Genomic DNA, 14,719 nt, shown 5'->3' on the forward strand with positions numbered 1-14,719 from the left:
GAAACTCTACAACACACTCAGCTACACACAAACATGCACTCACTCCCTTACAGCTGTATATACTGTATATATATATACTATATATATATATATATATATATATATATATATATAGCTGTAACGCAGAGCCACTTGGCAAACATGCTCAGTAATATACTGTTTGTGAGCATTAGCTCAAAACACACATACAAACTCACAAACACAATTCCCAATGTGATCGCTATGTAAAGCTACAAGCTTAAGTGTGTGCATATGTGTGTGACCAGACGACACGACACACTGATCAGAGCGAGGAGCCCTGCTTGAGGCAATAGAGGAAGAAGAAGAAGAAGAAAGTAGGAGGAGAGGAGAGGAGACTCTTTTCTTTTTCTTTCAAGTGCCTACCTCCCCCAAGCATGCACATACTCTAACACTATCTCTCCCTATCTCCTACACTTACTCAACCCACCCACCAAGACTCAAGGGTGCATGAAGGACATTCACACATCTCCCTCCATCTCTCCTCTTCAGTTTATCTTTCTCTCCATCCTTAACTATTTCTCTCTCAACCTCTCTTTCTTTTCCTCTCTCCCTCTCTCTCTCTCTCTCACACACACACACTTCCCTCTCTGTGTTTTCTCATTAAGTTCGCAGTAAATCAGATCACACCTCTCTGCAATAAATTACAGACCTGAGAACAGAGAAGAAGAGACAGAGATGGAGGTGGAAAAGGCGGAGAAGAGCAGAGTTGGGATGCAAGCAATGTCAGGAAGCAGGGAGGGAGACACGGGTGGATGATAAATGACTGTAGAATGGGACACGAGAGAGGGTTTAATCATATATGTGTGGATGTGTAAGGCTGCATGCACATGTAGGTACAAGCAGCACACACACACGCACGGTGCCAGGACACACACCAATAACAGCAAAGCATCAGCACCTTTCACGGTCCATGGCAGCCGGACACCTACACACATTTTAGAGATCAGATGCCCAAAGTCACAAACTCCACTCAAAGTCAGACATCCGCAAAGTTGAGAGGTAAACATGAAAAGGCCATCAGCTGAATGGCTTTCTGATGCACTTATCTGTCCTGCAAGTGAACAAGAGATTATTGTTAAATTGTCCAGGAGACTTGGTTTCTGTGTTGGAGATTATTGAGTAGTAAAACTTCCAAATTGATATTCACAGCGGGGAAAAAAACTATGCTGCTTAATAAATTTGTGAAGTGGGAGGAGATATTTTGGATACCCAGGTTTCCAGAAGTAAAACCCGTTATTTTTCTGCATAGACAATATTAGGTGACGGGCAGTTAGAGCACTTGTGCTGCAATGCTTGGATTGACATGTAACTCAGACTGTGTTAGAAAATACCAGGTTCTTTCAAAAAAAAATCAAAGGTACAAGGCTATATACATAAAAACATTGAAGAGAAGTCAACTATGAAGAAACCTCAAATCATAGAGCTTAAAATTCTGCTGCTCGCAAAACTAATAGGTCAGTTTCTAGGACTGCGGCACTGCGTTTGAAACAACAAAGCACCTTTTTGCTGCAGCTCTCATTCTCGCCTCTAACTGGAAGTAGCTATAGATGAGGCTCATGGGTCTTGTAGTATTTAGAGCCACCTGCCATACCAATCTGATGGGGAAAAAAAGATTTCTCGGAAGAGAAGTTAACATAATAGTGTTGTTAAATTATTCAGGAACTCTTGTGCGTCTTTGTAATGAGGAACATTGATCATATCATTAAAATAAAACTTAGAAATTGCACTAAACAGTGCAAATGTTTCCAAAACCAGCCTCCCTGTTTTCTGTCCTATACAAGGGCATTAAACCTGCAAAAAAACACATTGAGTTCATCAAATTTCCACCTACAGTAGGATGTCTTACTGACATATAGGTTTGCAAGTTTTACCACAGAAGTTGATTCTTTTTGTCAGCTCAAATCAGATGCTAGTCATTTTTATTGACAGATAATCACAGTGTCTGTCTGACACATCCAGCACTGACTACAGTTTACATGTGTGGTCATTGAGTATCTACCCGCAGTTATTAAGCAGCTGCTTGGTGTACAGAAAATGAAAATACAAAGAATTAAGGCAAAATTATGCAAATTATCGCGCTTTTAAAGGTGACCTCAAAACCTCAAACTCAATTTAAATTCACCAACATGAATTAAAACAAAGAAACAGATAAGTAATTTGGCTTTCTTTGTTTGTCCTATATTTTCCTTATATTCCTCCTCTTTAGTATTGATCCTCCCTTTTTTTGTTGGAGCCTCATTTCTTTCAATCCATTCTTGTTATGTCTAATTAAGACAACACTTCACGTGTTTCTTCTGCACCTGAGCCCCAACAAGACGTTACACACAAAGACTCAGCAGCAGGAGCTTTTTCAGGGTTCACGGCTTATTGATGACTGCAATGCTATTTCTCTTTCTCACACACACACACATACATACACATGCCTGGCCATGCACAGACGCGCCAACACATATGCACACATTCATCAAACCACCGAGCCATGGGATGTTTGGTTAGCTTCTTGCCTAAAATCGGCAGTTGGAGGGACCCCTTGGTTATATCAGCACTCTATCCCCTCCACCCCCACCACACTAACGCTGCCGTCCTGATTGCACACATGCACCCTCCCTTCACAAAGATGAATAATGCATTTAGCGGTGCCTGTAATTGACCCTCTGCATTAGCATAAAGAATGTGTCTGCATGCAGGGAAGCTGACACGACACAGTAGTAGAAATAATAATACACCGAATGTCTGTCAGTGTCAACATCGCACACGAGGAGAGGGAGAAGCTCTCTTCTCTTTATGCTGCTGCATCGACTCATTTCATAACACTGGAGAGGTTATGAAACTTCTCTAGTCCCAAGTGGACCTGACCACCTGTTCTCCTCTCCGTCTGTACTTATACACTGCCATACATACATACCTAAACACTGTATGAATACAAAATTACACAGATCATATACTTACATGTCCATTATTTCTCTCACATACACAGAAGCACAAACATAACAGCTCCGCCTGGCTGCCATCTTACCGCCTGTTATTATATGTCGTCAACAACTATGTAGAGTTCTGAAACTTTCTCCATTACTTCACTGCCAATCATATTCAATACATAATCAAATGGCTCAGTCCCACTCAGTCAGGCAAAAACTTTGGAATTAAATTGAAATCTCAGATTTGCTATTCATTACTCCAACTCAAAAACCATCCCCGCCTCATGGAGCCAAACCAAACACACCTCTGACTGCATGAAACTTCACAAAATCACAAACTCCATTCTCTCACCCTCTATAGGTCGTCCCTCATGTGTAAAAATCCTGATTTTCTTCTTAGTAAAAATACATTCAACTAGAGCTGCAATGATTAGTCGACAGAAAATTAATAGGCAACTATAATTATTACTATTATTTTGATAATCAAATAATTGTTTGTCTTTTTTAAAAGAAAAGTACCAAATATTTGCTGGTTGCAGCTTCTCAAATGTGAGAATATGATGCTTTTATTTCTCATACTTGATACTGAACTGAATATCTTTGGGCTGTTGGTTGGACAAGAAGAGACATTTGAAGAAGTTATTATTTTTCAATATTTACTGACATTTTCCAGACGAAACAATTAATCGAGAAAGTAATCATCCAATTAATCGATAATGACGATAATTGTTGCAGCCCTACATTCAACTTCCACTTATGAATCATGCATTTAAGTCATATCTTCCACAATAACACGTTTTTTTTTGCCAATTTCGTCCAGAAGTATGGTATTGGGGAAGAACATTTTCTTGAATACATTCAGCTCAAATCTTCTGTATGAACAACAGTCAAAAACAAAATCAATCTTGATCATCCTCCACAAATATCTGTTTTAGTCGACATCAGGTCTGCAACAAAACTTATTTTTCTAAGATGTACCGAATAATATGAAAACACGACTAATCAATCTCATTACCAACAATAACATGGGAACATGTCTATCACCGACAGAATTGACTTCTGGACTGAAATAAGCAAGAATATTTTCCTCACAGAGTAAAAAAACATGCAAAAATGCAACTTATCACAAATATAAAGTCATTCACAGAGTTCATCTCAATGGGTGTAAGGTTTTAAAAATTGGATTCACTAAATCTGAAATCTGGTTACAATACCCTCAGGACACCTGTGACAACTACATCCATGACACCTGGAGCTGCACACAGATGAAACTGTTTCGGCAAGCAGTCACTCATAATCAATCACCCTAGATGAATCAACAAAGTGTGTACTCCTCCTGGCTCTAACTATTGCCAAGAAAACAATCCCAATTAACTGAAAATCAAGAAACTCTATACATATTTGACAAATTTACTTGCAGATTATATCTCAATGGAAAAAACCGACTGTCTCCATAAAACAGACAGATAAATTTGATTTAACTTGATCACCACTTATCAACTTCCTGCCATCATATGTCCAACTACTGTCTTCTTAGTCTAACAACCAACACCACACATCGACACTAACACACACAAACCATACACACATTCTGCACACATCACTTACATACATGAATATCTACACTCTGAAACACAAACTCTCCCACCCCTTCTTTTGCTCCCTTTCATGTTTTCTCATCCACTCTGAAGGTCAGTATTGGCGGGATAGACGAGGCACATTATGATTTTCTTTATATTATTTTATTATTATAATTGGTTATGTTATTATTCCTCCTTGACATGTGGCTATCCCAACCCTGTTACAACTATATGATCTCTGCTGAATTTCAACCTTGTTGTAATATTAACATTATTACCTGTATATCTTTTTATGTGTGTATATCTTTCTTTTGTTGTTGTTTTTGTTGACTTGTAAAGTGTACAGAGACTCTCTGGGTGATTTGCACTTTAAATAAACTGAAGTTGAAGTATTATTATTATCAAAACCATTGATATAAAGTTATTAATTATCCATCAATACTTCCATCTTTTTTGTTCCTTTTCTCCTACTTCCTCTTTTCGTTCATTCATTAATTTTATCTTCTTTACTTATATCCCCCCAATTCCACATCTTTGACCAGAGTAACATCTAGTTTTGCATATTAATGTCCAGTCTGTGTTTGCATTAAAAAAAAAACTATGTAAAGTTGTTGAATATATACATTTCTTATGAAGTGGAATACTAGCTTTTCTAATTAATGTGATGAAAAAATAATGAATATAGTCGCTGAGAGAATCATGCTGAGTCAACATTTAGGACTGAGATTTCATTCAAATTTATTCTCCAATAATTGTTAGTGGAATCGTACTGTGATGATGTCATCATAGTGCAATACTTTTTCATAAATTGTCATTACAAACTACTTATTGATTTTTGTTTCACATATAGGTCTATAAAGCATTTTGTCTGATGGAACATGTTTTATTGTATTGAACATCCATTTTAGGGCTGCGACCAACCAATCTGACGATTTTGTTTTTTTGACAGAAAATAGAGAGAAATGTTGATTATAACTTCCCGACCATAGTGTGACGTCTTCAAATTGCTTCAAACGTTAAAACCAACATTCAAGACACGGAAGCCATTACACACGTTCACGCGAGTGTGCACACTCCTCTTGAATCTTACAGCACCAACTATTATTCAGTGAGAGCAGGTGGGAGGGGCGGGGTAAGGGGGTAGTAGGGGCAGGGCTGAATGGAGAGTGGGCGTGTAGGGGTTTGGGGGGCAATGAGAGGGGGGGATATGTGTGTGAGAGAGAGTGAGTGTGTGTTGAGGATGATTAAAAAAAAGAGGCAACCCCCCAACCCTGAGCACATTTTCAGCTCACTCCAGTCCCATGAATGGTAATTTGCCAGCCGCTGAGATGGAGAGGGAGACAAAGACCCCATGACCCACCAACCCCCTCCTGACTTCCTCTCTAAAGACACACTTCAGATAGGTGGCTCGTGTCAATACGATGACAGAGCTGACAACGAAAGCACACTTTAACATACTTGATTATTTTCAGTGTACAACACGCTAATTTTGGCGAATTTCATAATACCAGTAATTGTCTAAACAAAATATCTCTGTTCATATTCTGTGTTAGAATAGAAACCTCTCAGGGGTTTACCCTGCCTATTACGCAGAGCATGCTGGGATAGGTAGCCCCCATGACCCTGAACAGGATAATCAGGTATAGTGAATGAATGAATGAATGAATGAATGAATGAATAGTCTAGGAACATATAAAAATGAAGATTTTTTTATACATAACAATAAAACAAACCCTGTCATATGTAATGGCAGGTGAAAATATAAAAAAAATGTAAAGATAATAACAACCAAGTAAATATTTCACATCTGAAAGTAACAGCACTAAACTATAAATCTACATATAACAACCAACATGTGTCCAAAAAGCAAATGTGCTTCCAATTCAAAAGATATATGACTTTAAAACAAAACCCCTACTCTCCCATTATTCACATCGTACGGCTCAAACACTGACTTGAGGCAAAGATATCAAAGGGCTGCGCAAAAAGGACGATGACGATGATGATGATGAAGTACTGTAGCATAAGAGACACGACCGACAACTTAACCTGAAAAACACACTGCTCTTGTTTGCTCATGGCCACAATTAAACACACAGTGGCAGAGTCGCTCATTGATCAAACTGTGAGAACTAGGTTTTGTTACTGGGAGCCAAAAAACACTGCTTGCCCATTCAGCTAAAACACATCCCACTCCTGCACCCACACACACATCAGCCGGGTTTATTCTGTCTGGAATGAAAGCTATCTGTAAACAAAATGGGTATGACTGTCAAGCGAGGAGGGGATCGGTTCACAGAGGAGTGCGTTAGTGGAGGACAGAGAGGAGAGAGAGAAGGGCAGCGAGAGGAGGAATCTGGGGTGCGCTCGATCAGACACAGAGGGGGGAAACTAGAGACCTGCTGCCATGAGGAACGGAAAACTGGGACTGGGACAGAGACAGGAATACAGTCACATGCAGAGTCACAACCTGTGAGACAAAACAAAACATCCCCACAACTACATCAGTCACTACATTGTTATTGTCATTATTATTCATTATTTTTTCAATAAACCACTCAGTCTATTAGATGTCAGAACATAATGAAAAATGTCCATCACAGTTTCCTGCAGCTTTTTTCTCACAGTTTTTTTTTTCTAACCAATGATCCAAAATTCAAAATAATTCAATTCACAATGATACAACACCAAGAAAATCAGCAAATCTTCACATTTCACATTAATTATCAAAAAGATGGCAATTAAATTTCTGCCAATTGACTAATCAATTCAGCATTAAACAGTTTAGCTTATAAAATGTTTGAGAATAGTAAAAAGCACCCATTTCATAAAGCTCAAGGTGATGTCATCAACAGTAAATAACTTAAAAATATTCAGTTTACTATCAAATAACATAAATATAAGCAGCAATTCATCACAATTGAGAAGCTGGAACTGGGGAATATTTTAAATTTGTGTTTGTGACACAAAATACTTTGAACTAATGAACGATTAATTGAAATTGTCGCCAACTACTTTTCTCTTTCTACTGTCTTATCACTTAATCGACTAATAGTTTCTGCTCTACACACAGTACAAGGATTTTTAGAGAAAACAGATAAACGTCACACAGCAGAATGCTCTACTGCACAGGTCTGAGTCTCTCATTCTTATTCAGAGCCACACATGTCAAACTGTTGCCCAGAGCTGCCTGGTTGGAGCCTCATTCACTCTCGGTTGAGCTTAAAACGGGATTTCACTTAAGTGTTTCCCCTCAGCCGATATTGTGATGGATTTTCTCCACCACATCCAGTTAAGAAATGATGTAGAAGGACGCTGTAAGAACACTATGTCACACAGATGAATAATGACTCTGCATCAAATCAAGCGCTGATGAATGTGTGTGTGTGTCTGTGTCTGTGTTTTATGCATGTGTCTATGTGCGTATGACACATTTATATCGATGACTGGCCCATGCATCATGCGGTGACCTACAGGCGTTACAGAAAAATATCCTCTAAACTTGGGAATTCCTGTGATGTAATGTTTTACTCAGTAGGGGAGGGATTTCTGCTGTGATGAGCAGGCAGCATCATTGTGTGTGTGTGTGTGTATGTGTGTGACAAGTTTGCAGGCTTTCTGTTTTTGGGGTAAATGATAAAAACAAGCTATGGTCTCAAAGAGTGACAGAGCGAAACAGAAATGAAACAAGATTACAGGAAAAGGTTTAGAGAAGAAGAAATATAAATGGTAGATTTTTAAACGAGGTGGAGGCAGAAAGAGAGGAACAAAGTAGGAGGGAGAGAGGAAAATAAGCAGAGAGGGTAGCTTGCTTTCCATCAGCAGTGCTGTGATCAATATCAGTGTCTGACAGGGCAATGCTCCAGCCTTTACCGTAAATCACTTCCTATTATGATGGAACCTCTAAATCACACACACATACACAATAACTGACCTGCTGCAATACACACACGGATACATATACATTCATTCATACAATGGCCCACTTCAGCACACACCAACATGAGATATTTATGTCCATTCCCAAAAACAGGCAATAAACAGCACAGGAGAGGGCAGGAAAATATGTCCAGCAGTAAAATGATGACCAACTTCAGTTAAAACACTGGAGTCAACATTAGTTTAACGAGCAATATGTGCCTATAGATTGACTTTTAACTACTTTCACATAATTTCTACTGAAGTGCTGTTGAGGCCAGAGAGAATGACTTGTGACTCCTGCTGAGATCATTTCAACAAGCAAACTCACACATTCATTTACACACAACACTAGTGTGGTTGACAGGTACCATAGCAAGATTAAAGGAAAAGGCTGGCGATTTTCTATATTTTTCTTAATGTCAACAAATCTCATGTGCAGAGTCAAACTAACAATGAACTGATCCTAATTACAAGTATTGTAAAATGTGAAAAATGTGAAAACTATTAAAAACATGTCAATGAGCCACTGGGTGACATGTTCCTTCACCATGAAAGCAATGGCTGCGGTAGTTTGTTTAGAAATGGCTCCAAAGAGTAATAACAGCAATAAGATTGTAACTATCGGGAGAGCAGTTTCTTGTATGGCAGACGCCACTGAGCATGGGCGAGAAACACGGTTCTGTTAACAGAGCTTTGCTAGCTTGTTGTGCTACATATCACAACCTCTTGATTTTGTGCTACACTGTAAAGTTCTCAAAGGACTTCAGTACAAGAACCGTGTTCCTGCCCATGCCATACAAAGAACTTCTCTCTTGAGAGTGAAAATGTGATCACCATTATCAGTCTTTGGAGCCATTTCTAAACAAACTACGGTAGCTATTGTCTTCAAGGTGAAGAAACATGTCACCCAGTGCAACGGTGTGGCTCACTGACATGTGTTTAATTTTGGACAACAATGGAGGTCTACGGCACAGCCAGCCTTATCCTTTAATAAGAAAGTTTAGAAATATGGCTACACATCAACCTACAGACAGAGAGATAAATAGCATTAACACGTGAATACTCACTGATTCAGTTCCACATCCAAGACGAATGTTCGACCAAAAGCGTCGACTTGAAAGCTTGCTTGAGCCACATGGTTCACCTGAAAAAGGCAGAGAAGACAGGCTATTAAGTTAAAATAAAGAAAGCCATTAACATATTCATGGATCAATGAATTATCATATGCAGGCATCAATTCTCATCTGCATTGATGGATGGCCTCATTGTCTTTTCAGCATCAATCAGTAGTAAGAATCAGGCAGTTTTCATTAAGCCGTCAAGATGTCTTCTTCATGTGAATTTGAATTTCGGCAATGCTTTTGATAAAAATCAACAATATAGTTCATCGTCGTCCACTTACAGACACACATGACGTGAACAAGCATGTGAATATTATATTGCATTTATTTTGTGAAAACCTAGCATCTCTGAAATTCCAATTTTGCAATAAATAAGACAAAAATGGATTGTTTTTACATTAATTAAACAAAACAAAAGAGTCATTAAATTTTCTCAACCCATACTGGAGTTACCATGTTTTTGCCTCCCAGAAATTATACATATGTTCACAAATACACACATCTTCTTCTCTGACTTGTACTGTGTGTGATTGATTTGGCTGGAGGAGGGTCTGATTCATTCCCAGCGCTGGACACATATGGTACATGCTTCATTACAAACCCTCGGGTCAATGAGAACTCCCTACAATCATTCCTGTGCAGATCCAGGGGAGTCCCAGAGCCGGAGCTCACCTTCCCCCAGGCTCAGCCCAGGGGCTTCATTACAGACCGGACACTGCATGACAATAAGGGGAGGAGGGGTGTGTGTGTGTGTCTGTTTTTTTTATTTCTGTTTGAGGAGGTGGCCCTGTGCTCACCCAAGGACGACCTTAGCCCATGAGGTCCCTCGTGACCAGAGACTCTATTGTTTGTAGGAGTGAGCCTGTTCAATGCATATATGAGTGGGCATGAGGGTGTGTGGGTGTGTGCGCACATATAAAGGGCAATCCCTTTCCATGGCACACTTCTCTTGATATCTAATCAGGTGGATTGGATGCGTGATGGGAGGAGGTACCAGTAATTGTGTTTAATGAAAGCACATCCCAGCTTGACTGAGACCACCGCCGACTCTTCTTACATTGATTTCTGATTTACAGCAGGCTTGATTTTCCACTCATGACTGTCCAAGTATGACTGTCAAAGCACTGCACACACACACACAAACACACAGGCAGCACACAAACATACAAACCAACACACACACAGACTGATTCCACTTGAAGCGTTTGTTTTTCCACCACAACAACATGAGTACTTTGCTGAACTCCCAACTGCTCATTCAGCGGTGTAGCTGTTTGTGTCTGAGACTGAAATAGGCGATGCAACAGAAGCCTATAAATAACTTCCTGTGTGTCACACATTTTCAGAACTATTTGACAGGTTTGTTTTTAGGCTGTTGATCTAAAAACAGCCAATAACTGATCAAACTTCGTTCGAGTGACATCACGGACGATTGCAGAGCAGTTTCAACTCTCCGGAGAATAAGAAGAGACTCAGAACGCAAATCAAATCAAGGATGCTATCGCCTGTCTCCTCCTCCTATCCTGGATCTACTGCTCACTTGCGACGCATGTTTTATCACTTGAGACCGTTGCTGAATCCTTGTATGCCAAGTATTTCAATAACCATCAGTGGACACAATTATCCTGCGTTTATCAGACTGAGTTAATGCATCTCCTTGAGTGTAAACACGAGAGGTGCATGCTCATCCTAACTGGCTCCAGTGAAGGGAAATGAATCATGAAAAAAATCGATCCTTTAGGCATCATCGTCGGAGCAAATCAAGATTATATCTATAAAGCAAAAACAACTGTAACATTCACCATCACTGCAGAAAATCCAGTTAACGGAAAGTGTGTCATGTGACAAACCTGTGATGGAGATTAGTATCAGCTTCAAAAGGAAAATATTAAAATCGTATCTGATGGCAGATGGCTCCTATTAGCTTGTTTACCCATCGGGCTGCAGCTCTGAGGTGTGAGAGAGACAAAGGGTTAACACCTCCCTGCCTGCTACCATCTGTAGCCCTCTCCAGTCTCTGGGCCCTGAATAGGCTAGCCTACACAAGCCTAAGCCGCACAAATTAAAAACGCATGACAGGTTTGCACAATGCTAATTGACTCATCCCTTGAAATGAACCCAGCAGACATGCTGCTTCACTGAACTGAGTCAGGGAACACAGTTACAGTGATTATGATTATTGTGGAACTGTATCAGTTATCACAGACGCTACAGCCAAATGGCTCTTGTAGGCTTTCTTGCCAAACTATATTGTTGTGCCCATGTGTTTCTGATAACTACCAACAGCTTTCTGTATAAGTCTGTTAGATGACAGATGTGGATGATCAAGTCCAAGCATACTGTGAAACAAGTTTAAACCATATAAATCCTACTTTACCTACTACACTATTACTCTAGTGTACAAAATAATGCATTAACTGTAAAGTCATCCATGCATTTATTATATTTATACATTTATTTATTGTTTTTGGGGTCTCTCCAGGACACATTTCCTGCAGATTATTGGAGCAAATCTGCAGCTAATAGAGCCTGAATGATGCTGTGATTTTGAGGCCAATATTTTGATATTGGAAAGTTAACAGAATACAATTATGATATATCAGCTGAGCTGAGTTTTTTTTTTTACGTAAACATAAAATAAACCAACATTTTTAATGAGGATTCCTGAAATTTGGTTGTTTAAGAATTGCGACCATATGTGTTGAGCTAGAAGAAACAAACATAAACTTGTCAGCGCTCTCTGGTGGACAACTGTGTAACAGTGATATATAACCTTGTGCTTTTTGAAGTGAATGTACATAAAAATGTTCCCTAAAAGTCGAAAGCCAGGGCTTCAGCCTGCTCAGAATGCTTCATTTGCAAAGTAATGTCTACTTCCCCATCGAAGTGACGTCAGATCGATTGCACATGCCCACAAACAGCCATCCGTTTCATAGCCTTTGTTGCTAATGCTAATGTTCACGTTGTCCACTCGCATATTCCGGATTAGATTCGGGCTTGAATATGTACAGATGTATTTGAGAAGCTGACATTTTGAGCAAAGAACAAGAAAAAGAAGTGAAATCCTCCTACTACTGTTTGTTGACGTAGCCTCCAGAGCCATCGCTGTGGAGGGGCTGCGTCCAGGGGCTAACCAATCAGAACAGAGTGGGTTCATTGGCAGAGGGGGGTCATAAAGATATAGGAGCTAAAACTGCCTGTTTCAGGCAGAGGCTGAACTGAGGGGCTGTATAAAGAGCCAGTTTAAGATAAATAAGGAGTTTTTTTGAACTGTAAATCATGCAAAGATATTCCAGCAGAGTCCCAGAATAAAAATATAGACATGTAAATGTGCATGATACGTCCTATTTAAAAACACCTTTGGCATTTCTATTTTGCAATTTACTTATCATAGATACCGATATGTTTGTGATACGCTGTAATCTGCGGTTCATATCGTCCATTCCAATGCATCAGTCAGTTAGCCTCTGACCACTTTCATTCATGAAGAAAGTGAGCAATTTTTCTTAATGGGATCTGATATAAGCTTGTAGGTGAGACAGCTGCTGGGACAGAAACCCAGCTCGACAGACAAGATGTTTCTTGGAGGAATGAAGTTATCACTTAATTATTAATTATCCTGATCCACATTAGCCAGATGACTAGATAATGATTTTAAATGTACAGTGTAATCAAGAGCAACAGAGGTTATTTCACTAAGCTGAATATTTCAGTTTAAAGGCAGAGTAGTCTCTTCTTGCATGTGAAGACAGTGATGACCCATATAGCACCTGCAGACAGTCTAATTAGTTAGTGCGGCCTGCTCCAGCCTAAATGGTTCAAGCTTTTTCTGTTTTGCTGGTAATTAACTAATTATTCATTTCCCCTCTGAGGACAAGAGCAGAGGAGGAGATGAATCAACGCAAACATAAACAAGGTGGAAACATACAGTAGAGATGTCTCCTGAAGGCATCTATCAGCCTCTGTGTAGGCTATACAGTAGTCCCTCCTCCACCCATCCATCCGTCCATCCGTCCTGACAACACTGAAAACACCGTGTACCTGTGTGGAGCCGGAGTTGGCTTTAACTCTGGTGCTGAGCTCATCCTCTGTGGTCTGGCTGTGGTTGTGTCTGCTGTAGAGCAGGCGGACAGGCACCGTGTCCTCCTTCCCGACGAACCTTCCCGCATCACGAAGAGCCTTAAAGCTCGACAAGGCGTCTCCTGCACAGAGAGGAAAACACCGATTTCATTACCCGCCTGTCCCTCCGTTCATCACAAAACACCGCCATCTGAGACGTCGATCGGTCCTTTTTCCTTTGATGACATGAAACAGCTATAGGCTGCATGCATATTTTAGAGATAAATCATGAAGTAGCCGAGGGTATGATACACAAATATAAACACAGGCCTATTTATTATGATTTAACTCTTTATTTGCGCGATAATAATAAATGTAATATCTAAAATAGCATCAGTTACCATTCCGGAAATTAGGACTGCTCGGGTGACCGACGTGCATCAATCCATAGACGCACAAAAGGGAAATCCACCATCGCGGGCGCATCATCAGCATCATCACCTTTCTCTCTCTCTCTCTCTCTCTGTCGATGGAAATTATAAAACAATGCGGTATTCCGGGAGCAGGATCGCAGGGTCCTGCCTTCGCTAGGGGAGCTTGGAGCCGGGGATGGTCGTCTGGTTAACGCAGTCCCTCTGGTTGGGGGCCATCGGGGTCCTTATGAGTCTGAACGCCAAGCGCGTCTGAGCGCACAGAGACCCCGCGGATCAGCAGCACGGAGGAGGCAGGGAGGAGAGAGAGAGGGAGAGAGAGAGAGAGGGAGAGAGAGAGAGAGAGAGAGAGAGAGAGAGAGAGAGAGAGAGAGAGAGGAGGGAGGGAGGGATGGATGGATGGAGGGGAGGAGAGGAGTGGGGACACCTCCTTAAAACACATCAATAACCAGCGGCTCACTGCAGAAACGCCTAATGCATAAATATGAGCAGCAGTGGAGACGGGATGGAGAAAAGCTGCGGGCCCGGCCTTCTGCCGACTGGACCGACATCAAAGCCCGCCTTCTGCACGTCCCTCCATGTTAAATTACTGCAGGGGCGCCATCCCTGCCCAATTCTGCCTGTTATTATCGTCATGACTCACTCAGTCATTTCTCAGGTCTCCAAAA

At 40.5% G+C, this 14,719-nt stretch overlaps 1 protein-coding gene across 3 annotated transcripts in view; it reads right to left on the reverse strand.

Moving 5' to 3' along the window:
• adam22 (ADAM metallopeptidase domain 22) overlaps positions 1-14,381 on the reverse strand; it is a 69,980-nt gene extending 55,599 nt beyond the window's left edge. For 2 of the 3 annotated variants that reach the window (XM_067601506.1, XM_067601508.1), the window contains exons 1-3: positions 14,022-14,381; positions 13,603-13,763; positions 9,508-9,584 (exon numbers count right to left, since the gene is read on the reverse strand). In XM_067601506.1, coding sequence (XP_067457607.1) covers positions 9,508-9,584; positions 13,603-13,763; positions 14,022-14,118 — 335 coding nt within the window. In that variant the 5' untranslated portion in view covers positions 14,119-14,381. The remainder of the gene's footprint in view (positions 1-9,507; positions 9,585-13,602; positions 13,764-14,021) is intronic. The other variant, XM_067601507.1, reaches the window with a different exon arrangement.
• Between the last annotated feature and the right edge of the window lie 338 nt (positions 14,382-14,719).

The sequence above is a fragment of the Thunnus thynnus genome, chromosome 10 (genome assembly GCF_963924715.1).
Source record: "Thunnus thynnus chromosome 10, fThuThy2.1, whole genome shotgun sequence".
In the NCBI taxonomy this organism is placed as follows: domain Eukaryota; kingdom Metazoa; phylum Chordata; class Actinopteri; order Scombriformes; family Scombridae; genus Thunnus; species Thunnus thynnus.